Source organism: Engraulis encrasicolus, chromosome 14 (genome assembly GCF_034702125.1).
Source record: "Engraulis encrasicolus isolate BLACKSEA-1 chromosome 14, IST_EnEncr_1.0, whole genome shotgun sequence".
In the NCBI taxonomy this organism is placed as follows: Eukaryota; Metazoa; Chordata; class Actinopteri; order Clupeiformes; family Engraulidae; genus Engraulis; species Engraulis encrasicolus.
In genome coordinates, this window is record NC_085870.1 from 4,588,062 (window position 1) to 4,613,460 (window position 25,399).

Consider the following 25,399-nt stretch of genomic DNA (forward strand, 5'->3'; position numbering starts at 1 on the left):
TACGTTGTGTATATACAAAATGGCTATTGTTCTCATTACCCTGATTTTAAGAGACTTTTCTTTGTACTAGCCTACCACTCGCTGCGTTACCACCACAAGCTTGACTCTGTCTTAAACAAATGTGTTTCTGTTTATGTAATGTGACTTACTTTGTCTTTTACAAATATTGTATTATTGTTATTATTATGTCTTCTATTCCTGTCACCTATGTCAAATGTTCAATGTTATATTGTTATTTATTCATACTCTATCACTTATTGTTACCGGTTTATCACCGGTCTATCACTCATTAATGTTAAATGCTCAGTTATTTTCTTTGTCAACACCAGCCAAAATGGCTTGTGGATATGAATCTCAAACCCTCTCAGAAATGGATGAAAGTGCCTAGTAACTTGGTCTTTTCTACCAGAGGAATGCAATTTCAGCAGCATTTGGTGATTGGCTGGTGTTAATTTAGACTAGAGCCCTGATCATCACATAGCCTACGCAATAAAAAAATGATTTTGCTATCATGATTAGACTGAATTCCTTCAAGCTGCCTCTCATTTGTTATATATTGTTTTGTTGACATACACATGGGCATTATATTTTAATTTATTGTACAGCTTTAATTTGCTCAGGCTGAAATTCACCAGGGTAAACTGAAATTCATCAGGGTAACACAAATCACATCAAGCAGTGAATCGCACAAGATCGTTTTATTAAAGAAAAATACATTTGTCCCTATCCAGAGTTCAGTTGTAGACAATGTTCCCAGACATTAATTCCCCCATGAATTCATATACTGCTATGCCCCTGAAAGTATTCAAATGTGTAAAAAACACAATACAGCATATACAATTAAAAAATCAAACCGATAAGAAAAAAAACAATTCAATTCATCTAGTTAGCAATCTAGTAAACCTTAGGTGCCAATTTATGTCCTCATGGCAAGTCATCTGAGACGTCACAGAGCATCGCAGAAGCGCTCAACGCCACCACAGAGACTCAACACACCTTCAAGATAACAACACTGTATCAGTGTAAACAAGCAATTACAAAATGAACTAATGCTACTTATTTTTTAAAATATTTTTTGGGCTTTTCAAGCCTTTATTGGTTATCATCAGACAGGCTTAAGTACTACTTAAAGGGACACTGTGTGAGATGTTTAGTTGTTTATTTTCAGAATTCATGCTGCCCATTCACTAATGTTACCTTGTTCAGGAATACTTACCACCAGCGTCAATTTTCATTATGACTGGGAAAATTGCACTTTTCATACATGAAAAGGGCTTCTACATGGTCCGCCATTTTGAATTTCCAAAAATAGCCATTTTTAGCTGCAAAAATGACCCTACTTGGACCATACTAGAAAATATTTGTTTATTAGGCCTACTTAGTAAACTTTCATGTAAAGATCAAATTTGGCAATAGACAACACAGTTTCAATGAGCAGCACAGTTGCAGTACCTTTTTTGACCATTTCCTGCACAGTGTCCCTTTAAGTACTACTTCAGAGTTGGGAAACGCAGCCCTGGACAGTGGAGGAGAGACAGGAAGTGAGCTGGGAAAGAGATGGAGAAGATTCGCAGAGGACCCAGACCGGGAATCGAAACCGGGTCAGCTGCATTGTAGGCAAGTGGCCTACTGTTAGCGCCACGGTAGGGTCCTACTGCTACTCCTGACCAATGGGTAGAATGAGTCATTGATTCTTACTACATGCATTTATAAAGTACGAGTAGAAGAACCAAATAACTTGACAATAAGCCAAACCCTTAAATGTGTCTCCTCTTCCCTTCTTCAAAATTTTAGGGCTGACAAGTGACAATATGATGACACCCATTGTCATTATGAGTTTATCGCAAACAAAAAACAAGAATGTGTGTATATTTCCCTGGTTAGGTGCAAAGGAGTTCAAAAAGATAAATGAACATGGACACAGATAAAAAAATGTAGAGCCAACAGGAACATTTCAAATCTATAGTGGTGATAGATATTCGAGAGTACTCGTTTGTGAATGAGCGACACAAAATTTGATAATGAAAACCTAAAAATGTTACACACTGGACCTCAACATATGACATGTCAAAAGAAAAATGCACTGTGAAAAAAAGACAGTTTTAAAAAAAGATATATGGTGTTAATTCAACACTTACAGTGTCAATTTAACATCTTCTAGGGTGTATCTGGTCCCAGAGTACATGTTTTACTGTGTATAGTACATACACCACGTTGCTCTTGACACTTTACGCACACAGACATCATCCTCATTCACCAGACAATTCTTCTTTGTGTAAAACTGTAGAAGTTGTTTCCAGGCTCTGCTGCAGCACAGTAGTTTCCGGTTACCTGAAGAAAGTCAAACATTCATAAGCATGAAATGAAATGTGTTTTAGCAAGGCGGCTTACAATCTAAATAAATGTCTGGCTTCAACAATAATCCTCCAGGGTACACACATCATGATAATCATAACTTTGAAAATAATGCATATTCCCAGAAATATCATAAATGCTATGCATATTACTTTACATTTTCAACATGCTTGGTTTTAACACTAAATGCAATATTATTGTGATTTGAATATTATGTATATGAACAGCCTCAACCACCTTGGCATTTTCTGGATTTTTTTATTGGCTTTGACTATGACTTTGGGGCTTCTTGTTGTGTCGCCCACAGGCCCATGGAATCATAATCAGTTCCTGTTCCTGTCAGTCTTACCCAGAATGCAAAGGCCATCCTGTGCCCTGGTGATGGCAACGTTGATCTGGTTGGCGTCCCCTACAAAGCCGATGTGCACTGAGTTCCACTCCCTGGGCGGACTCTTCGGGATGTCCTCTTCGGGGCAGGAGCGCACCACGGACAGGATCACATAGCGCCACTCGCTGCCTACGAAACACAAGTTTTGACATTTGGGCTTTATAATCAGGGCCGTTTCAAGTGATGCAGGGGCCCTAGGCCAAGGAAAATGGGGACCCTTCTCCTCAAAGTATTAGGGAGGGGCCCCCTCAACAGGAATGTCAATAGCACTACCATTACACTTCTTCAGTTATTTGAAGGTGCACTGTGTAATATATTTCATAGTTTATTTTCCAGAATTCAGGCTGTCCCTCGAACTCGCCGAATTACAGTCAAATCTGTGATTATAATATACAGTATGTGGTCCTGCGACCGTGGCTATGAAAAATGGGGCCCTCCTTATCACGAAAGTTGCCCATCTCTGGTCTACTGTATCAACTCAGTTTCACTCACATCCTTGACCAGGTCTGTGACAAATGATCTGAAAAGCAATTCAATGGGACAGGGTCTTACCTTGGCTTTTTGTGATGGTGTTGACTGTAATTTTCAGAAGCCCAAGCTGCATTAGTTGAGCTTTAATGTTGGCCACTTGGGCATTGTAAGGTGACAGTATGGCGATGTCCTCTTGCCGTATTTTTCCTATTTTAACCAGCTCCTCAGCAATCTTTGTCTGTTATTAAATGGATGAACACGTCATTATACATTCACTTCATTTATTTTACACAACACTTGCTTTGCACTACTTCATTACTCAACAGTAATGTAACCATTAAGTACATTGAGAAGCTATGGCCTAATGGTCAGGTTAGGGAGATGGGCTTTAGATCAGTAGGTTGCAAGTTAGAATCACATCCTTCCACTCCCTACCTCTCTCCATGGCTGAGCTGCCCTCGAGCAAGGCACCTAACCCCATACTGTGGCAGGGATTGTAACCAATGCCCTGTACTGATAACAACTGAACGTCGTTTTGGATAAAAGCATTGCCTAAGTCTAATCTAGTGTAATAATCAGGTACAGTTAATATTCTCTAGTTCAACAATCATTACTACATTACATGCTATGGTTGATGTTACAGTGGTCCTTGTTACTTGCCCAAACCATCACACTGACAAGCAACGCTATGGAACAACATTGAGGCACAGTACCATGGTCAGTAGCCTACCTATACTTAAACCAAAGATTATGTTTAACTCATAACCTTAGACATTTGTTTTTCTTTTCAAGTGTGCTCTAAACATGTAATAATATCTACTATTGTGTATGATTTAACTGTACAAGTACTATACTCTAATGCAGGGGTCCCCAATCTAAGGCCCTGGGGCCGGATGCGGCCCGCCACGCCCCTTTGACCGGCCCTCCACCTCTCGGCATCTCACCATTTGAACTGGCCCAAAGAAGCAATCCTTACAGAAAAAAAATAATGATAAAATATATTTAAAAATATATATATATATATTTTTTTTTATCAACAGGCCTTCCTACAGTTTAATTTTCACTAACCTAGTGTGAATCACTTGAAGTTTCTTGTCTTGATAGTTTCTCATCTCACTGTAATATAAACAGGCCTATCATTTCTATTGTATCACTCATAAACTGTGAATCACAATATTTTTCTAACCTTTCCTTGCTATTTTTACATAGTTATTAGAAATGAAAAGGAATACCTGTGATATTTCAAATTGAAAAACATGTGAAGTACTCACTTCTTTTGCAAATCACTTGTAATGATGAACTATTTTGTGCTAGAAATTATGACTATACAGGGCAGTGGCCTAGTATATGTACAGCCCACATGATTTATCCCGGCCCCTGATCACAGTCAGGAACGATAATGCCACCCCCAGAGAAAAAAGTTTGGGGACCCCTGCTCTAATGCATCACACATGATGATGCATATTGCCGCACACTTTGTTACTGTCTACCTACGGGAACTGAGAGCAGCAGGTGAAATAATGCCAGGAAGAAATGACTGTATGGCTCCCTCTACTCACGGCCTTGATGCACTCTTCTTCATTTGCCACCGATCTTTCATTTCCTTTCTCCGTGGAGATGAACTGTCTGGACTCTGTGCCCTCTATGTCCACAAACACAATGCGTGTGGGCTGAATCATGCCGTGTCTCCTGATACACAGGGCACTCGGCCCGCACTCCACCATCGTCTGCAGTGTGCCCCCATAGTAAGCAGTTGATGGAAACTCACATATGTCTTCATGCTGTGGGAAAGACAAACTCTGTTATTATTTAATCAGGAATTATTTACACATTTCACAACAAGGTGTAAATATGCTTAAAAACTGAAATTTGTGATTTAAAGACCAAATATATGTTTATACTAGATGGGGCATCACTGCATTGTTCTTCTTATCAAAATAATCACTGTTGTAAGTCAGTTTTATATCTTTTTAATGTATTGATATCAAAAAATATTTATTTGATTGTATTCTGTATATCAAAAAGGCAAGACTGTACAACTGAAGTTGCATTTGAACCCTAGATGTATAATTGGAAATGCCAATTCAGTAGGTACCATTCTGTACTGGACGTTGAGTCTGCATGCGGCCTTCTTATAGGTGGATATGCAGCGCTCAAACATGGACCGGGACATGCCCATCATGTTGGCCTTCCGATTGGCCACGATGGGCCGCAACTGCTTGTGGTCACCCAGCAACACAATCTAGGAAAAAACTTTAACAGCTGTTTACCACAGCAAAAAAAATCATGCCAGACACACAGAAACACAACACAACGGGAACACAACTAGGTACGTTTTAGTCTATACATGGGTTCTAAATTTTTGTTTTCCCCTGTTTGCATGAACCTCGCTGCGCACAACTCAATCTCTGATTGTTGGAAGCCGCTGTCGGTCATAACAATTTGCTCAGGTGGTTGGCTGCCAGTGCCGTGCCCCTCCTCACAACATTGTGTTTACAAACACTTTGAACCCATGTATACATGCAGAAACATATAGTACATTAACAAGTAAATATTACAGTCAGTCAACATAAAGATGGTGCTACTACGAATGGAATTCAATGAAGCTGTAGTACTGATCCCTCAAGGAGGTCACTTTGGGAAGGCTGTGATTTAGTTGATTAGTATTTTCTGTCTTTTAAAAGGCTACTTTTGTGTAACTAACAAAACAGGGGTACATTTCTTGAAGGCCTAGTTGTTAGTCCGTGAGCAACTTGGGTAGTTGTCAATGGGAAATTGCATTTCATACAACAAAGTAGCAAACATAGTTAACAACTATGGTTTTGAGAAATGCACCCCAGTATTGTTAAAGCAAAGGTTGAGTAAATATATAGAGTAAGTGGGACTGCTCTAGGCATGCAGCGAGCAAAATACTGACAGCAGAGATAACTTACTGCTTATGGCCAGAGAGGCACTCTGGGAAAGAGAGATACAGGAGACACAAGCATATGTGAGCTTATACTGTATCAAGGCTGTTTCAAGGTACAAAGAGGCCTATTGCCAACCCCTCAAGAGAGATTTGACAGTGTAACTGCACTTTTTGGTCATTAGGCGTGTTTATATGGACACGTTACGTATAAAGAGATTAAATGTAATCGGTTTATTAGAATTCGACCGAACTGTATACATGAGCCCCAAATAAAGAGATTACATTTCTTCTGAGTTTACATGTTACATCAATATAATCCGATAGAATTTGTTGCAACAAATGTTGCAGTAGGTCGGAGCAGTTTGCTTTACAGGTACAAAAATAGGTGCTGTTTTTTTCTTTAAAAAAAAAATCACGAGTATGAGTAGGACTCGCACGCACAATCCATTTGGTCACGCGAAGCTGTCAGGTTGTTTTTAGCCGTTTTTCAACAACTGACTAGCAGAACTATAGCCTATTGGTCTCGTATGTTGCCCTCGTTTGTTTAGTAAAAATGGATATGATTTCGGTTACTTTTTGTTTATTAATTAATGTTATACAAATTATACATTTTCGGAGGTTTGTGGCGCTGTGGTAGGGGAGAGCAGGGACGAATGAAACACTTTTTACTTAACGGTTATTTTTAAAAATAATAAAGCAGATGAAAAGCATTTTGTGATATGATCAACAACCTATATGTGTATTCTAATAGTTACAGTTGTAATTTAACACAACCGTTAAGGTATCACGTTTATTTTTAACTTTGAATGCAACCTGTCGTTTGTTTCATCCGTCCCTCACTGTCGGGACGGATGAAACACACATGAGGGACGAATGAAACAGTGGGTTGTAAACAGAAATAATTCACCTCCAAGAATATCTTCCATTTCTTTTTGGTAGGCGAAATTAGCCGGGCTTGATCCACTTTTGCTATTTTGCCTTTTGGCGTTGGAGTATGAGGCTTTCAGCGCTTTCCATCTTGACTTGATTTGATCAACCGACCGGTCGAAACCGGCCTCTTTCAATGCTGTATAAACGTCGCTAAAAATCTCGACATTCCTCACCTTCCTCCCATCTAGCTTAGCCATTATATTTTGTTCTTGAAGGGTTTTCAACAAAAACACCGTCTCTTCCCCCGACCAATTTTTGTTTTTTCTAACAACTGCTGCCATTTTAATTACACTGTGATTGATCAATGCTGTTATCTGCCGTTAAATGACACAATTCGTTGTTTATTAACCTTATCTCGCGCGCCCTCACACTTGCGCAGTAACACAAAAAAGGTTCTAATAATCGGTTTATCCAGGTGCGCCTGTATACATGGGGAGTTTCCTCCTCCAATCGGATTATATGAACGGCGTAAACCACCTGTTAGAATCGGCTTAAATATTTAACCCGCTTATATTTAAAGAGATTATTTGGCAGTTTACATGACGCATATATAATCTCTTTACACGTGTAAGCGGCTTAAATGTGCGTTTAATCGGATTACATGTGTCCATATATACACGCCTACTGAATTGAGGTAGGTCTTGCCTCAGTCACAAAGTTGTCATTGTTGTCATTTGAATACAAGTCCATAACAACCCATTACCAGACCCTGAGGGCCAGATTAAGATGGCCTGAGGGTCCTAGGCTACAGGTCGCTGTAGGCCCCCTGGAAGACAAATTTCACAACACATTTACATAGACATAATGTCATAATTATGAGCTAGGAATTAAGGATAACGTCTACCAACTGTACTAAACGTGACAGATGAATTCTTCAATATTGCATCCTTTCACAATTCTGCAAATTCTTCACTTTTGGCCAATCTTGGACCCTCTGGCAGGTGAAGGCCCTCTAGGCTGCAGCCATATCTAACTTTTGGGGGCCCCCTGGCAGGTGGGGGGCCTAGGTTGCAGCCATACCTAGCCTGTGGGGGCCCTAGGCTGCAGCCATATCTGGCCTGTGGGGGCCCCCTAGGTTGCAGCCATATCTAGCCTGAGGGGGGCCCCTAGGCTGCAGCCATATCTAGCCTGTGGGGGCCCCCTAGGTTGCAGCCATATCTAGCCTGTGCAATAATCTGGCCCTGCAGACCCCCTGTGCAGCCCCCTGGACAATTGGCTAGCTTGCTTGCCTGGTTGTGCCAAACCTGACTGTATACCTTCATCACTCAACTACTGTCACAACGTGGTTCCCCTGTGGTGCCAATTTTACCACCAATTTAGACCGAGACAAAATACTGTGTAGAGCGTTAAATTTCACTCCAATACGGCTGGATTTACTGTAGAGGCCCTCTCACTGCATCCTCCTGCCAAAGTTACAGAGTATGCAGGGACGGATAATGACTCCATGGGCCTCTGGGCCAAACAGCAAGAAAGGCCCACCTCCATGGGCCCCTGGGCTAACCAGCAAGAAAGGCCCACCTCCATGGGCCCCTGGGCCAAACAGCAAGAAAGGCCCCCCTCCATGGATGCTCCAAAAAACACTGCGTTTTAGGCAAGATGTTAGAGACCCTCCACTTTTGGGGGTTTGTACCCCAAGAAAAAAATAAATTATATTTGCAATATTTAACACAATGTGAAAATGGAAATATAGAGGCTTGGCTTCAGGCCCCGGTTGGTTCTTGTGCCCCTGGTCCGCGGCCTTGTAGGCCCATGTAGTAGTACACACATGCCTAGCTTGCACTAAGCACACAGTAACCAATGCCTGAAGTCTAAAGGTAAATTGGAAAGTCCACAAACCTCTTTTTAAAAGACGAACAAGGAGAGACTTATGTCCATCAAAACTATTCTACAAAAGGGGCGGGGGTGTTTGCTCAAGTTAACTGACATAAAGAATCAAGGACAGCTATGTACTGTACAGCGAGGGTAAGGCTGTTATGCGTCCATGTTTTTTGGTGATAATTGGAAACATATTGGTGCTGTTGCTTTCTACTTTTTATGGTGAAATCCAAGCGTGAACATACAATTACTGATCAAATTTTTAGGAGCTACGATTACTATAACCAATTTTAAAGGGACACTGTGTGAGATTTTTAGTTTATTTCCAGAATTCATGCTGCCCATTCACTAATGTTACCTTTTTCATGAGTCCTTACCACCACCATCAAATTCTAAGTATTCATTATGACTGGAAAAAATGCACTGTTCATACATGAAAAGGGGGATCTTCTCCATGGTCCGCCATTTTGAATTTCTAAAAAATAGCCATTTTCAGCTGCAAAAATGACTCTACTTGGACCATACTAGGAAATAGTTCTTTATTACTTAGTAAACTTTCATGTAAAGATCAAATTTGGCAATAGGCAGCCCAGTTTCAATGAGCACCATAGTTGCAGTACCTTTTTTGACCATTTACTGCGCAGTGTCCCTTTAAGTGGAAAAATGTAAAAAAAAATATATAATAATAATAAAAAAAATGGGTGAATAAGGATATTATGCAGGTTTGGGAGTTTTCACCTATTTATCCATACATTTAGAGGCGATTCAATAAAAAAGATGTAAGTCTATTATTCCTTTACCCTCTAATCTGAGCCCATAGCCATCTTCCTTGCATCTTATTCATACCCTCCATTGACTCCAAAAACTTTACTGGACTTAAACTGGAATACTTAAACCATGTTAATTACCCCTTTGTAGAACTGTCTAAATCAGACATAACTTGCTGCGTATGAAGTTCCAACTTCCCATTGCTTGTGTATTGCTTTGTAACTGCATAGATCCACTGATTGAGCACCTACAAGAGGGTTTCAGTGTGGATATGGTCAGGAGACTGAGATAGTCAATCCATGAATTGCTCTCCCTTGAAGCGTTTGGGGGTTAAGACCAATGTGCTGAACATTGCACAGTGAGACCGAGCATTATCTAACATGGAAATTAAAAGTAGCTCTTCAAGGAGTTTGATTTCCTGTTGGACCAGACCCTGAACCACATCCAAGAATTTCACATAATTTACAGAATTCAGCTTCACCCCTTACTTGCTGAAAAGGGTCCAACTATGATACTGGGAACAATAATTCCCTTCCATATTATCATCAGCAACTCCAACACCACCCTGCTGGCGTTTGACACACATAGCCCAGTGGAGGTGAAACTGAATAAAGTAAATTATGTGAACGTTTTAGAGGTGGACTTCAGGGTGTGTTTCAACAGGAAATCAAACAACAGGAAGTACAACTTCATTTTCATGTTAGATAAAGCTCCATCTCACGGTACTTCTTAAAAGTAGAGGAGAATAGAGGAGTGACAAGGGTCCTTTTGGGTTGATTGAATACCAAACGCGATGCCACATTCTGGAGCATCTTCAGTGGTTTTAGCGTACAAGCAGGTAGACCTGCCAGGGGTGAGTTGCAGTAGTCAACACGGGACAGGATTGTGGCGTAAACCAGTCATTGTGTGTAGAATATTGGGTCAGCACGGGACTGATTTTCCGCATGTTGGACATCTAGAATTGGCAGGTGCGGGTGACTAAGTTGATGTAGTTGGACCATGACAGCTCGCTGTCAATCATGACGCCAAGGTTTTTGCCGACTTTGTTTGAGGTCACAATGGTGGTGCCCATCTTGAGGTTGATGTTGTGACACAGTCAATCTTTAGCTGGGATCACCAAGAGCTATATCTTGGTCAGGTTTAGCTGTAGGTGGTGGTCCTTCATCCAGGTTGAGGCAGGCAGATATGCATGCCGAAACCATGGTGTCCTCTGACGGAACGACAGGTACATCTGGGTGGTAGGAGAACCCATGTGTTTGAATGACACGTCCCAAGGAGGATGTGTATATGCAAACAGAAGGGGCCCCAGCACTGATCCTTGGGGTACGCCTGTGGAGAGGTTGTGAGTCGTAGACTGTTTCCCTTTCCATGACACACTGAAGGTGCGTCCAGATAGGTAGGAGTTGAACCATGAGTGGACAACAACACCAGTAATTCCCAAGGTCGCGAGTATCCTCAGGAGTATCTTGTGGTTGACTGTGTCAAAGGCTGCAGACAGGTCTAGTATGAAGAGGGCTAAGGATAGTCCTTCTGTTCTTGCAGTCCTTAGAGCTTCAATTACTGAGAGTAAGGCAGTTTCGGTCGAGTGTCCACTTCTGAAACCAGATTGTTTTGGGTACAGTAGTCCGTTCTGGTTTAGGAAGTTGGTAAGCTGCTTTGCAACTGTCCTTTCCAGTGTCTTGGATAGAAAGGGAGGCAGTGAGACAGGTCGGTAGTTTTCTACTTGAGCAGGGTTCAGTGTGGGCTTCTTCAGCAGTGGTGTCACCCTTGCTTGTTTGAAGGCGGAGGGGACAGTGCTTTAGACTTGCTGCTCTTGACACTCGTCTGCCTTGCACAGGTAGACTTGCTGGTCTTGTCACTCGTCGGTCTTGGCACGAGGAGGGCTGCCGCTGAACAGCTGCCCCTGGAAGCGCTCCCTGATTTCTAATATGGAAGTAGGTGCCACTCGTTGCACAAAGACTAGTTTCAGGGGTGTGTGCTTTTGCTAATGGCTCTGCTCAGGTGAGATAGTTCACAGCTGAGCAACAATACTAACTGGAACTCACATACAAAGCAGTTTCAGCTGCCAACAATAATTACACTAAACCAGGGCTTCGAACCGGTTCAAGGAACGAAAACGAAAACCAGGAACTTTTTGTATTTTACAGGGAACAGAAACGAAACCGGAAACGTTATTATTTTTTATGTTCTGGAACGGGAACACTTATTTAAAAATAATGGTAACCGGTTAATACCGGTTAATACCGTTCCTCAAACTATAAAAAAAGTCATTATTTTCCTGCGCACATTACCATGACGGCTGAGGTTCACGTCCTGTGTGACATCAGACATTCTCTGACTGAATGGAGAGAGAGCTGTAGATTACAAAGTCTTCACTCCACATCTTAATTAAGAGAAACCACTGTCATACAAAAGGACAGAGTTTGCATTGCATTACTGTAAGACATTGCAGGGAAGCGCGTGTAAAGCGCACCAACAATGTTCGGTGTTATTGGGCATCCATGGCCGCTTCAAACATGCACAAACTCACAATGTCCATCATAGTGCTCCCCGTGACCCAAGTCAGCATGGAGCGCACATTTTCATCATTGAGGTTTATTCTCTGCTTCTCCGCTTATGTTGTCCCTGAATGACAAAATTCTGGAGGATATTCTTTTCATCAGCTTGAATAAACAGTTTTGAATGTAGGCTGACTCATTTGCACTTCCATCTTTCTTGGTTAACGTCAGTTAGGCCTATGGGGAGTAATCAGCTGACAGGAACGAAATTAACCGTTCCGGGAACAATATTTTTTGGTTCTAACCGGTTCGGGAACGTCAATTTATTGGTGGAACTCAGAACCGGAAACGTTATAATTCCGTTTCTGTTCGGAACGGAACGTTTGGAAAAAAATAATGGTTCAAAGCCCTGCACTAAACAGTACTTGCACACATGAACACACAATGACGATTTCACAGAAATACAATTAGTGCAACAGAGCAAAATACACTTACTGACTGTAATGACTTGTTCTCTTGTCTTGGCTACTGAAGCAAGCTAGTCCTTGTTGCTTTGGATATAAGCATCAACTAAGTGTAATGCAATGTAAAGCCTGACGTACCTTCTTGGGATCATAGCTGACCAGTGGAATGAGGGCTTGAGGCTCAGTTGCCATGGCGCACTCATCGATGAGGATGAAGGAGGGGCTGAGGGCCTTGGTGAGGTTGGCAGACGAGGCCGCTGTGCACGTGCACAGGATGATGTCATGGCTCTTCAGCTCATAAGCACGAGCTTCATTCAACTTCTCCTTGTACCTGCAGGTGACAGTTAACCCCTTAGTGCAGACTAGAGGCTCTGCAATAACTTTATTGTCACCATAATGTTAAAGACCATCCTTAATCGGTTTCTTTGGACTCTCTGCATTGGCATATAGCAATGTTGATGTAGCCTAGTTAAAGGGACAGTTTGGTCAATTTCAACGTGCAGTTGTATTGCTCACGCTACCCTTGACTTGTCAGTACCTGGTGATGCCACATTTTTCGGCTCAGCCCTTTCCGAGATATGAGCAATTCTAATGGGGGCAGCTCTTTGTTTACATTTTTTAAAAATGAAACATAGGCCAACTCCAAATATTTTCCCAAAAGGTACTGCTGTTTGCTAGTTGTCTACTGATGTTTTATAACCTTTTGGATTTTTTTGGGAATAAATAAAAATGTTTTTTTGAAATGTAAACAAAGAGCTGCCCCCATTACAATGACCAGGATCTCGGAAACGGCTGAAGAAGAAGAAAAAAAAATCTCAGGTACTGACAAGTCCAGGGTAGTGTGAGCATTACAACTGCATGTTGAAATTGACCAAACTGTCCCTTTAAGTGTTTTTCGGCAAAGAGTGAACAGGCCCATTGACGGGCCCATCTGTTTGACACTGTCATGAAAATTCCGTAAAGGCGAGGAAGTGACCGTGCTTACTTTTCTATTTCTTTTTCATCATCTTCAGATATTTCACCATTTTTAATTCTCTCATCAAAGGCCTTTATGTCTTCTGAGTGAGGGTTTCCACTCTCACGAATGCGATGATGAAGGGTGATACTCCTAAGACGGCGCATCATGAACAAAAACAATTTAAAACTCAGCACATTAGATGATAATTATTTTGATATATGCAAAGCTAATACACAGAATGTAACTTTAAATTTGATTTATTTCCACAAGCTCACAACTCTGAAAAGTGCATTTAATACCAAAGTAACTAACCTGAGCTGTGGTCTCGACTTCTCTTGGCGTGATTTGCGCGACAGCTGTAGGGAGCTTCCTGGGTAAGGGTATTCCTGCATCTCCGTCTGCCGGCTGTACACCCTCAACGGTTTCAGGTTTTCTTCAAACTTCAGGAGGTACTCTGCAGACCACAAGTTACATACTTATTGCACCAGTGCCCTAGCCAGATTGTGCCCTCGTAGTGATGCAACACCTTCAGCATTGCTCCTAGTCAGGCCAAGAGCAATACAAATATTGTTTCTGAGCTCCCGAAAAAACGGGAACTCCTCCCACTTTGTTGGGAAGCCAAACAACCATTAGCAAACTTAAAGTGGTGGTTCGCTATTTTAGACATTAAGCCCTGTTTGTGTGACTTCTGGGGTGAAGTAGAGACCTTTACATTGACTCCAATGGAGCACTCAAGCAATCGATCATAAAATGCCATTAAACTTTCGTTTGCAGAGACATGAAACTCACCGAGTGGTCAGTGGTAGACAGCGATAAATTGACCCGAAAATTGCAGTGAAATATGCCTTCTAACTGTTATTTAGCATAATGTTTACTTACCAGCAACTACATCAACGGACTTGTGGGAAGGGCCGCAGTACATAACTACTTCTTTCTTGTCACTGTGCTCCACAGCTGTCTCCAACAGCTTCTGGAACCAATAGGCAATGTAGGCCCCAACAACAGTCTTCCCTGTACCTGTACAATGTTTAAAAAACACACTTGACCTCTTAATGATTGTTGCTGCTAAAGAGGATGACAGAAAGTTGAGGGAATAAGTCATGTGGAGGGATGAATGACCAAAGATCAATGTTTTGTATGTTTATCATACCTGGTGGACCTTGTATTATCGTGAAACTGCTGTTGATGGCATGAGCGACAGCATCGTATTGACTTTCATTCAGCGGTGGAAGTTGACGCGGTTTCTCAAGTGTCATGATTGTCTTCTTTGGTATGCATACGACATCTGCAGATAGACAGACAATGCACCAGGGATTAGGATATGTCACCAGGTAATTAATTAATTGTATCCTAAACTACAAATAGTGCATAGTTTATCTCATTTCTATCAAGTATTTGTATAATTTTCTTTTTTTTTAAAAACTATTTTATAAGGACAGCACCTTGAGATGGATCATCTTGTTTTCAAGGTGGTCTGTCAATACAATGTATAAACTGATCATCCCACACTACAAGAGACCACGATACCAGCAAGGTATGGGTGGGCCCAATCTGGCAACACTGGTAAATACTCAAACTGGTTAGGCGTGTGAAGGACGTGCTTATTCCACAAAATAACTTATTTTGTGCTGCAAGGCTAAATAATAATTTGTAAGAAAACAACAAAGCCCATCAAGAGTGTAGAATTCTAGACACATCTTATAATTGGGATGTAAACAGTCATCTCCTTCTGTTCCCAAAGTACAACACTTAATCCTGCTGCAGCACCACTTTGCTTTCTTAGTCATAAAAGTATCAGCATGTTAAGCAGAAAAGAGCATGCACGCTAACATTGTTTTACACTGGGATAAACAGATAATGTAGTTAAACACTGTTGCTTGAATTAAAAGAATATTGTGAATGTTTGGAGCCAACCCAAAGTGATCACCAAAAAATATGTACAGTATGTATGTAAAGGCTATAAACATGTTATCTCACTGTCATTTTTCAGCCCCCATCCCAGTGCGATATTCTGGACAAGGTCATTTGCCTTCACAATGTTGTTAACTGCATTTTCTGTTCGTCTAAAAAAAGATTAAGATGCAAAATGGTAAGTTTCATAACACACAGCATCATTTCTAGGATAACTGTATGCCCAATTAAGCCAATAACTTTGCAATATCTCAACTGGTAGTATGTTGAATTCCGTAGCTAAAAACAATTGCAATGTCTGCTAATGATCACACAGCTGATTCTGTACTAATGATTGGAACAGATGTCAGAGGACATTAGCCTGGCTATCACGGCTACAAAGCACTACAAGCTTTACTTTCATAGTTGTCAGAGGGAGGGTGTAACAAACATCTATCAAATGCATGATACTGGTTGTGGAAGCCACAGAACATCTGTGTCCTTGCCTTAAACCTTCCTCATGGAAAATGTATTTTTAATCTATATTACCAATTTGGAAGGATTCAGAAATGGAGAATAAAGGCAGCTTGGCCAGATTCACTTTGTCTCAATAAATTGGTGCAGCATCACATGTACAGTTTGGGTGAACCCTGTCTAAGATGTTACGTTACACTTGTATTCTATTGACACAATAAATATGGTGAATATGAAAACTAAGATTAATCTATCGGTGTGCAATCAAATAGTACTACTTACATATCAGGAGGAAGCTTGGGTATGATTTCAACTGAGAAGCATGAGGCCTTGTTGCATATGCCACCAGGAACAATGCTCATTGATCTGTGGTTGATGTGGAATTTCACCTCCTTCATAGATTTTCTCTCAGTTTCCTCAAAGCCTTTCACCACTCCATGTGCTACCCATGTGAAGGTTTGAGGATCACCCATTTCGTCTGATTGTTTCTCTTCCCTCTTCAGATTCATTTTCTTGATGCACAGATAACACTGAGCCAAGTTGCACTCAATTTTCCATTGTTTAATGAAGTCTTTGCGAAGAGAGAAGTTCCCCTCCAAAAGGTCATCTCTCAGTCTCCATGTAATTGGCACGTCATCAATGGTTATGCTTTCACTGTCCCGAACAGCAGTGGTGGCTGATACCATGCGGCACAGGGGTTTCCAGACCTTTACATACTCATTGATGTCCTTGTAGTAATCCTTGGTGCGATACTCAGCCAGCTTGGTGAAACATTCTACCGGCTGATGAGCATGTTCTACACATACTACGAAATCACAACTGACGTACAAGAGCTGGACCTTCGGACCTTCCAAACACATCCTATCACGTTCAGCTCTCAGTTGTAACTTCAGTATGTCACCTTGGCTCAAAGAACGACAGTACTCGGTCACATACTCGCATCCTCCACCAGCATCAACTGTCTGACTTCCACATTCTGATTCTGAAATCACTTCAATTAGTTTAGCAGCTTCAATGAAATCTTGACATTGAACTGCCACAGCAATGTTGTGCCATAACTCCTGTTGTACCTCAATGCATGCAGTGTCGTCCCTCTCAGGTTTATTCTGCTTGTGTCCCCCTGAAGCAGAGTATAAGTACACTCGTTTTTGCCAGGTCAGCTTTACAAACTGTTGCTCATCATCCCTGTAAAACATAGGGTGGTCGTCCAATAGCAGGTCCCTGTACAGCAATGGCAACGTCTGTGGTAGCGAGCCCTTGTTGAATGGGAAAGACACTTTGAGGCGATCTTCATTTTCATGCACAAATACGACACATGCCAGCTTGGACATGATGTTCTTTGTAAGACTTCTGGAGAGTTTCAGGCTTTCCTGCAGCTTGTGTCGCTCCTCTGTGTCTTGGGTATCTCTTTCAAATGGCTTACAAAGTTCATCAATGTCCTTTGTGGAATACTGGATGCACTCCTTACTGTATACTGAATGAAACAGCCCCTGCAAGACCTTGTCCATTTCGCGCCTAAGCGGTGAGGATGCCCATGTGTAAGATCCAACCGCTAGGGAATAATGTCCAACTTCAGCATCACCACAGGAGTTTGACCGAATTATGTACGCTTTTGACTGAGCATCTCTGAGTTGTTCGAGTGTGGGCAGAAGTTGTGGGTACAGGTCATCTGTTCCAATGAGGTCAGCCATTCTGTCATACTCTTTGTTTCTGGCAGCCTGCTGGATATTACTCCAGACAGATTTTAGCACCTTAAAGGGTTTGGAAAGCCCTTCATTAGTGTGAGGAAACTTGTAAGGTTGGAGCCCATTCAGTTTGGGGTAGAATTGGCTGTGTAAGTTTGCGGACATTTGCATGAAACCTGATCTTTCGTGTCGACTCTTGACTTTTTGCAGCTTCTCTTCCTCTGGAGATTTCTGGCACCGGAGGGGAGTGCTTTCAGTGCTCTCAGTGCTCTGAAGCAAATATTTGGACATTTCGTGGTTAAACATAATGTTCAGCTCCTCCACCATGAGGTAAGATCTTCTTTTCCCTGCAGACTGATGATCCCTTTGCTTGGAATATGCCCACCTAGACGTCAACCTCTCTTTCCTGCAAGCCTGTGAGAATTGATATGCTACTGCAATGCAGTCATCCACTGTCTCAAACCTGAGATCATTATTTGATGTCTGCCTGAGAATATTCTCTGCTTGTTCATAATCTAATTTCCTATTCGACTTAATCCTTGACAATTGCCACGTTTTGTTTGTGATCTGACCTGATTTTTTATCCACAGTAGTGATTAATGAAATTACATTACGGACTTTACCAGGGGAAAGGCTCCTCTTATCTTCTTCTGTCTCGTGTCTGTAAAGAGCATCATCATTTTCCAAAGTGCAGACAACATCAGCAATGTGAACTCCAACCTCATAATGCAAGTCTACGTCTTTGATGCTTATTGCATCATCCAGTCGTTTTGCATTTGGTGGGTCGATGGTGAATGTTTTCACATGCCTATGGTCCACTATGGCCTTGCCAACAACCACTGCAGGATGTGGAACTAGATTAGGTGGAAGCTGATATGGTTTGAACATTGCATCCAAAACCTTCTCATCCTCCTCCACTGAGGCCCCAACGGGCAGAACATCTATTACTTTCCCGAGAGGGAACGGGCAGTTATCTTTCCAGCAAATCACTTCCACAACAAAGACATGCTTTCGCTTCATCTGCTCATTTATATGCACAGTGTCTTCACCGTCAGGCTGGTGAATGGGTAACCAGTTGCCAGGCTTCCGCAGTAGCACTCTGATCTTCACTCCATTCCTAAGGGGCACCATTGTTTTCTGAATAAATTTCTTCTCCTTGTATTGCATTTTGTACTGGAAGTCATCCTCAAGAAAGCACACAAAGGACTGACCCACAAGACTGCTGTTACTGGCTTGACTTAACATGTGGTCAGAGGGCTCTCTGTATCTTCTACTGTGGCTTGTGTTAAATGGCTGCCGGAGCAGTCCTCCTTGTCCACATCTTCTTGAGTATTGTGGAGATGCATAGGTGGCCTCACTCTCACTGTCTATATCTGATTCATCAGAATTGTCTTCAGCATACTCTTTGATCATTTGTTGTAGTATTGGATCCACTTCATCCTGAGCAACTGGTGGAGGGGGTTCTTCCGCATCAACGTCATACTCTGGTCTTTGGAATCTGGAAAGGTCTTCCACCTCTTCTCTCAGGAACTCTTCGGTAAGATATTCGGGTTGCGCACTCCCTTTCTGGATGCAGTGTTCTACATAACACCTCCATGTTCTGGAGCATTTCCCGAAGTAGCAGAGAGCTGCAGCGTCTCCCACCACTATCACCTGAGACTGGGCTCTGGTCATGGCCGTATTCAGGACACGGGCATCATTGAAGAACTCCAGACAACATTTGGACGCCAGTAGATGATCAGTTGTCTGGACTGTAGACATCACTATAACCCTAAACTGCTTGCCTGAGGAGAAAGATCACAAAATAACGTCACAAAAATCGTCACAAAAATAACAAACAATAAAAGCAAACTAACAAACAATAATTATGTCCAAAAAACCCCCCACACATTTCAGGCACTGTACTAGTAATTGATAACTAACCTTGGATATTGGCTACGCTTTGCACCAACACCAACCCATCTAGTCGTTTGCTCTTCAGGGCATCTCTTATGAATCTAATCTGTTGATATAAAGGTGATATATTTGTTAATATATGAAAGCTTTGTAATACTTTAAAACGTTGAACTGTGAGGGTTATATATGTTATAGTTCACTAGCGATGGCAATTATACTGAATTGAAAATCCGTTTTCAGGTACATGCGGCCTTCACAGTCACACTCAATCAAATAAAATGTATTTATATAACTATACCAATACTGTACAGTTGACTCAAAGTGCTTTCAAATACATATACACACATATGCTCATATTCACACACTAGCTCCAGAGGCTAACAAGAAGGCGCCAATTGGCCGGGGTTCATGACTGTGATACATAGTAGAGCCCATTGGAATAGTTCTTACCTGCCTACCCTCGGTGAGAATGCAGATGGCTTCTTTCTTCTCCACACCCCACTCCTGAACAGGCCATTGGTCATAGAGGTCCTTCACAATCTTAACGACACACTCTGTCTCTTCCCAATTGTAACAAGACTGGCTCTTTGCATGCAGTCGGCATTCCCCCCTCACATGGTGAAACCTCAGGGGATAGTGTTTCGGGTGAGGGGGTACATCTCCACAAGCCCTGATGGCTACGCTCTTGCCAGTGTAGAAGTGAGTCGAGACAAACTTGACAATGTCTTCGTTGGAGCGGTAGTTTTCAGTGAAGATTATTCTGCTCTTTGAAGCTAGTTCTTTCTCTTGAGACTGGTAGTAGTAGAAGAGACGGTTGAGCAGTGTGTGCTCTGAGCGCGTGTCGTCATTCACGGAGAACAGCCTGGGTCCCATCTGCATGTGATCTCCAGCTAAGACTACTCTCGTGGCAGGACCTGCCAATCCAAGGGCAACCAGCGCCTCGCACTCCAGCATCTGGGACGCCTCGTCTATCAGGATGTGGCTGAAGTAGTCTTTGGGGAGGTTCATGCTACAGAGTTTCTTTGCCCACAATGTTGTCGTAATCAGTATACGGTGCGAATCCAAGTCAGATCTTCTTGGCAACATGATGAACTGCCCATCTTGAGATACAAGGCAGTACTTCAGGGTTATACTATCTGTGGCGTTAAGGCCTGAGCTTTTCTTGATTCTTAGTGGTCTAGCGTCATGACATCCATTTTGGACGAATTGATGGAAGTGACGGCTGACATATATGTCTGCAGAGCTGGGGGTTTAAAAACGTAGTTTGGATAAGGTTAATAATTGTTTAGCAGTATACATATTTCCTGAATGTATGCTGCTCTAGCACAAATGTTATCTTTTCCATGAATATTTACCACCACCATACAGTTTTAAGTATTAATTATTATTACTTTTCATATATGTTCTCCATTTTGAATTACCAGTCATAGACGTCTTTGGCTGCAAGACCTCCTGTACTTTCTTCAGACCAGTAAATATTAGGGTACTACTTTATAAATACTCATGAAAAGATCACATTTGTGAATGGGCATACGTTTTGATAACAAAGTAAAGTTAAACACTGGACTTTTAACACTGCTTATTGCATTGCTAAATCTACTTGAAATGACTTGATCAAATCTGTGATGTCCAGTTACCTGTTTGTATGAGTGCAGATGAGAACACGGCCACCTTTCTGGCAGACAACCTCTTTTGCAGCCGAGGCTAGCGTGAACGTTTTTCCCGTTCCAAAGGGACCATATATCAGCAATGGCGCCACACCATGTTGGCCGTCTGTGTCACCGAGCATGAACTCCATGGCAGCTTGCTGTTTTCCGTTGAGGTGTGGGTACTTTGTGAAATGTGAAGGAAGGCAGCACTTGGTGAAATCAGGTAGGACATTATTAAGGTGTGGAAGGAGATCAATAGCCTTGTGCATCTCAAGGAAACTCAGGCGGTTCAACTGAAACTGCACCTCCACTTCATGTGTCTGACCCTTTCGCAAACCCAGGACTGAACCGCATTCTCTTGACAGTTTCAGGTGGATCTCAGCCTCACTACCGAACTCTTCAACGATAAGCGCTTCATAAATCTTTTTCTTCTCAGGTTTTTGATCTTCAGGAGAAACCAAACCTACAAGAACGGTCTCCACCTCTCGTTTTAGCAGGACACCCTCTGGGGTACCTTGGGTTGCAGCATGGGAGAAAGGCAATGAGCCAATAAAGTCTCCAGGGGCTGCTGAACAAGCCGAGACTGTAATGAATCCACGGAAATCAAGCCTGAGATTTAAAAAAAAAAAGAAAAAAAAAGAAAATCAAAACAAAGTTCATAAACAACAGTTCTTTCACCATTTGAAAATATTTTTTAAAAACTCTGAAAGGAGTGAAGCAAGGAATCTACAGTATAGCTCTTGGGTAGTCCTATATGTTGTGAGCACATACTGTATTGATCAATTTCAATATCCTGTATAAAGTAATACATAATAGACTATTCAATACTCTTTAAATATTTATATTTATATAGAATATTGAATACCCTTAAAAATGCTAATATTTGAATCCCTTAGTTGCTGTCTAAGTAGGCTATTGCCTGCGTGGTTCCATTACCTTCTAATTATATCCGTCTCAACACGTTCCTCCGTGTAAAGAAATCCATGCATTTTGTCCCTGTACTCATAAGGACGGATCATGGCAAGGCTTTCCACTGTACCGCTGGTATCGACCCTTGTTTCAGGAAGCCTATACTTTTCCAGAAGTTCTTCTGCCCTATTCACTCGAGGGTGGGGAATGATTGTTCGGTTTCCTTTGTGCCAACGCTCCAGAGCAGGTGCTATAGTTTCCACCCCCTCCTCTGTTTTCAGAAGAGGCATAGCTGCTCCCACCCTCACCTTGATCTTCTTCAAAAGCACTGGTCTCATACCAAAGTCGAACACCAGCCACTGCTCACACAGACCAATATGGCAGGATGTGCACATAAAGGTGACGTTGACTTCGTAACACAGGCTGGACTTAGCGAAAGACTTTCCTTCTGCATATGTGCAGACCTTGCCTTGGGTGCTGAGACCCAGGCTGAAAACGCCTCTCTTGTCGTTCTTAAGCAGGGCTACATGCGAGAGTAATCTCTGAAAAAGAGGTTGTGGAATCTCATAAAGATGTGAAAAAAAGTAAACAACTAAGGTTACAGATCTGGATCTGTCAAACAATTAGGTTTGAAGTATGAGAATATGGCTCTTAAGAACCCAGATTCTGCAAGTTGCAATAGCCATAAACTCTCAGCTATGTTAACTTTCAAAGGTACAAATTGTTGCTTGAAATGAAGATCACTGACCTCTGTTTTGATCTGGAAACTCCATTTAATCTGGGTGCCCACTTCCAGGCATTCCATGTACAGGTCTTCATCATGTGTGAGTTCAACGTCATCAACGTTCTCAGCCATCTAGTAAAGGCAGTGCATATTTAGGTAACACTTAACGTATGATGTAACAATGTCATAACAGTGTCATAATAGTGTCATGAAAGAGTCATAAACATAATGCCAATGTCATAAACGTTTTTGTGTCCATGAAAAGTTGACATTGTTTTTGTCATAACCGAATTGAACTTAAATGTAAAGTCATACAATGTTTATGACATTGACATAATGTTTATGACACATTCATGACTGCATTATTACAATGTCATACAGAGCGCAGAGGTCTTTTATTGATCTGTGAGGAGATAGAGGGTGTCTAACAGATTAGATTGTATGTTTACTGTCTCAAGTTAAAATAATGGATATTTTCACATACATTTCACATTGAACACAAATGTTGTAACTATATTTCAGTCTTCAGTGATTATAAAAGCACATTTGATGCAGCAACAAGTCTACTGCCGTCTGGGGCCTACAGGTTGTAGTAAGTGCAAATACTCTAGTCCACCTATGAGGACATGGGAACACTTGAAATTCACTTTTGATTTAGTTTCCTGAACTAGAGCTATTTGATAGTCACATATTCCTTCCTTTTAAGTGAATGTTAAATTCCAAGTTTTGCACATGAGCCAAATGTGTATTAGGGCCCTATGTAATTATATATTATGATTATCGTAAAATTGTGAGATAGACCTCTGAATCAGTTCATGCACTCCTGAGTAATTCATGTGATTTTACAGTGATTGTGTTTTACAGGTTGGATCATGCAACTATGCATGCAACTGCATGCAACTAAATGTGCTCTAAAATGATTTCAACAATACTACTTGACCATATTAATTCATTCAGGTGAATTCTACTTAAAGATACCTTTAACCCTTGTAAGGTGTTCGGGTCATTTTGACTAGGGGTGTAAATAAAAATCGAAATGTATCGATATACTATCGCGATATAATCTGATGATTGAATCAAATCGCATTGTATCGTGGGGCACTCTTAAGTATCGGAAATAATCGAATCGATGGCCCCTGCCCAAGGCCCTAGCTCCATAACATAATAAAAGTGGAAAAGTCATCAGAAAAAAGTTGAATCAAACCGTATTGTATAGTATTGTGGGGTAAATAATAGAATTGCATCGTAGCGAATAATAAGATATCGATATTGAATCGTATCGTCTTGGAGGCTGTGATTTACACCCCTGATTTTGACCCGGTCATTTTGACCCGTTTAAAATTTTTAGCTTGAGAAAAATAGTATCAATTATTATTCTTTCACACTGAGATTCACTGGCTTTGGCTCATTTTCAGTAAAGAACATGAATCTGAAAAATATTGATAACACCCCTCTCTCTGTATCTTCCTCTCTCAAAAACGTAAACAGAAATTCACAGACAGGGTGAGGGGAACATGAGGGTGAACATGAGCTTTTGGGTGAACATGAGATTTTTTTCCATTTTTCTTTTTTTTTTTTTCTATATGCCCGGGTCAAATTGACCCAAACACCTTCTATGTAACCAAAACACGAACACGTTACAAGGGTTAAGTGCCCTGCAGCTTGTTTACTGGGTTGTCGCACCCAGGGTGTGAACCCGAGGGTTTAGTTTAGTAAGACACCTTCTTGAGACTTGAGTTCCACTGACAAACAAATAATAACGCTGAAATGTGTATCAATCAACATAATAACTGGTGGGTGAGCAACTTTGGCCCAAGGGCAACATTGGCTTGTCAGTAATAACAAATAATGTACATAGACATCACTTTTTGACCATTTACGATTGTAATGAAATGTATAGCTATTTAGATGAATACAGTAGCCTTGGTTAATCTCAAAGCCCCAAAACGCTTATATTGGGTAGCCATTTTAAGAGCTCAGCGGACCGAATGCGGCCCCTGTGCCTGAGTTTGCCTACTTCTGACCTATAAGAGTATCACAAATAGTCTCACGCACAATCTCAACCGTTTGGTTACTGCTCTCTCTGTACTCCTTCAGTAGACGGTCTTGGTAAGATCCCTTATTTGCCACAGATCCTTGGATCTTTCTTTCACGCCTGAAAATTACACATGAGTCATTAGGATGCAGGAATGTCATCTGTCATTTTTTAAAAAAAATGTAATTTAAACTGTGTTTGGTGGTTCTCTCTTTTACCTGTCTTCAGCTGTGGCCAGATTGGTAGAGGGGTGCGGAATGAGTGACGGGACTGATCTGTGATCTGGCCGCTGGTGAGATTTTCTAACCATACTAATAAAAGCATTGTGATCTAATGCATTGTTTTTCAGGAAAGTCCACAGGAAAGCTTCCTCAGCAGTCCTGGCAAAGGTACACTTTTGCCCATACTGTGTGCACCCAAATCCCTCCACAAAGAAACAACACACATCATATCTCGATGGGTTTGGAGATTTGGGTCGAACTGAGATTGGTCTCCAGCATGTTTCTTTCTTCTTGAATTTAGCAAAGAGCAGATTGCCCTGACACGTGTGTGCTAAGGTCTTCACGGAGTATGTTACCTCAT

At 41.5% G+C, this 25,399-nt stretch overlaps 1 protein-coding gene across 1 annotated transcript; it reads right to left on the minus strand.

The window, feature by feature from the left end:
• Positions 1-1,236: 1,236 nt before the first annotated feature.
• Positions 1,237-25,399, minus strand: helz2b (helicase with zinc finger 2b). Its single transcript, XM_063216217.1, has 19 exons — positions 25,395-25,399; positions 24,838-24,937; positions 22,807-22,914; positions 22,086-22,600; positions 21,138-21,758; positions 19,951-20,743; positions 19,528-19,606; positions 16,202-19,388; positions 15,533-15,618; positions 14,706-14,840; positions 14,435-14,572; positions 13,868-14,009; positions 13,583-13,705; positions 12,736-12,928; positions 5,310-5,456; positions 4,774-4,995; positions 3,296-3,452; positions 2,705-2,872; positions 1,237-2,331 (listed from the first exon to the last, which is right to left on the minus strand). The coding sequence occupies exons 1-19, from the start codon at positions 25,397-25,399 to the stop codon at positions 2,189-2,191; spliced, it is 7,062 nt and encodes a 2,353-aa protein (XP_063072287.1). The 3' UTR covers positions 1,237-2,188.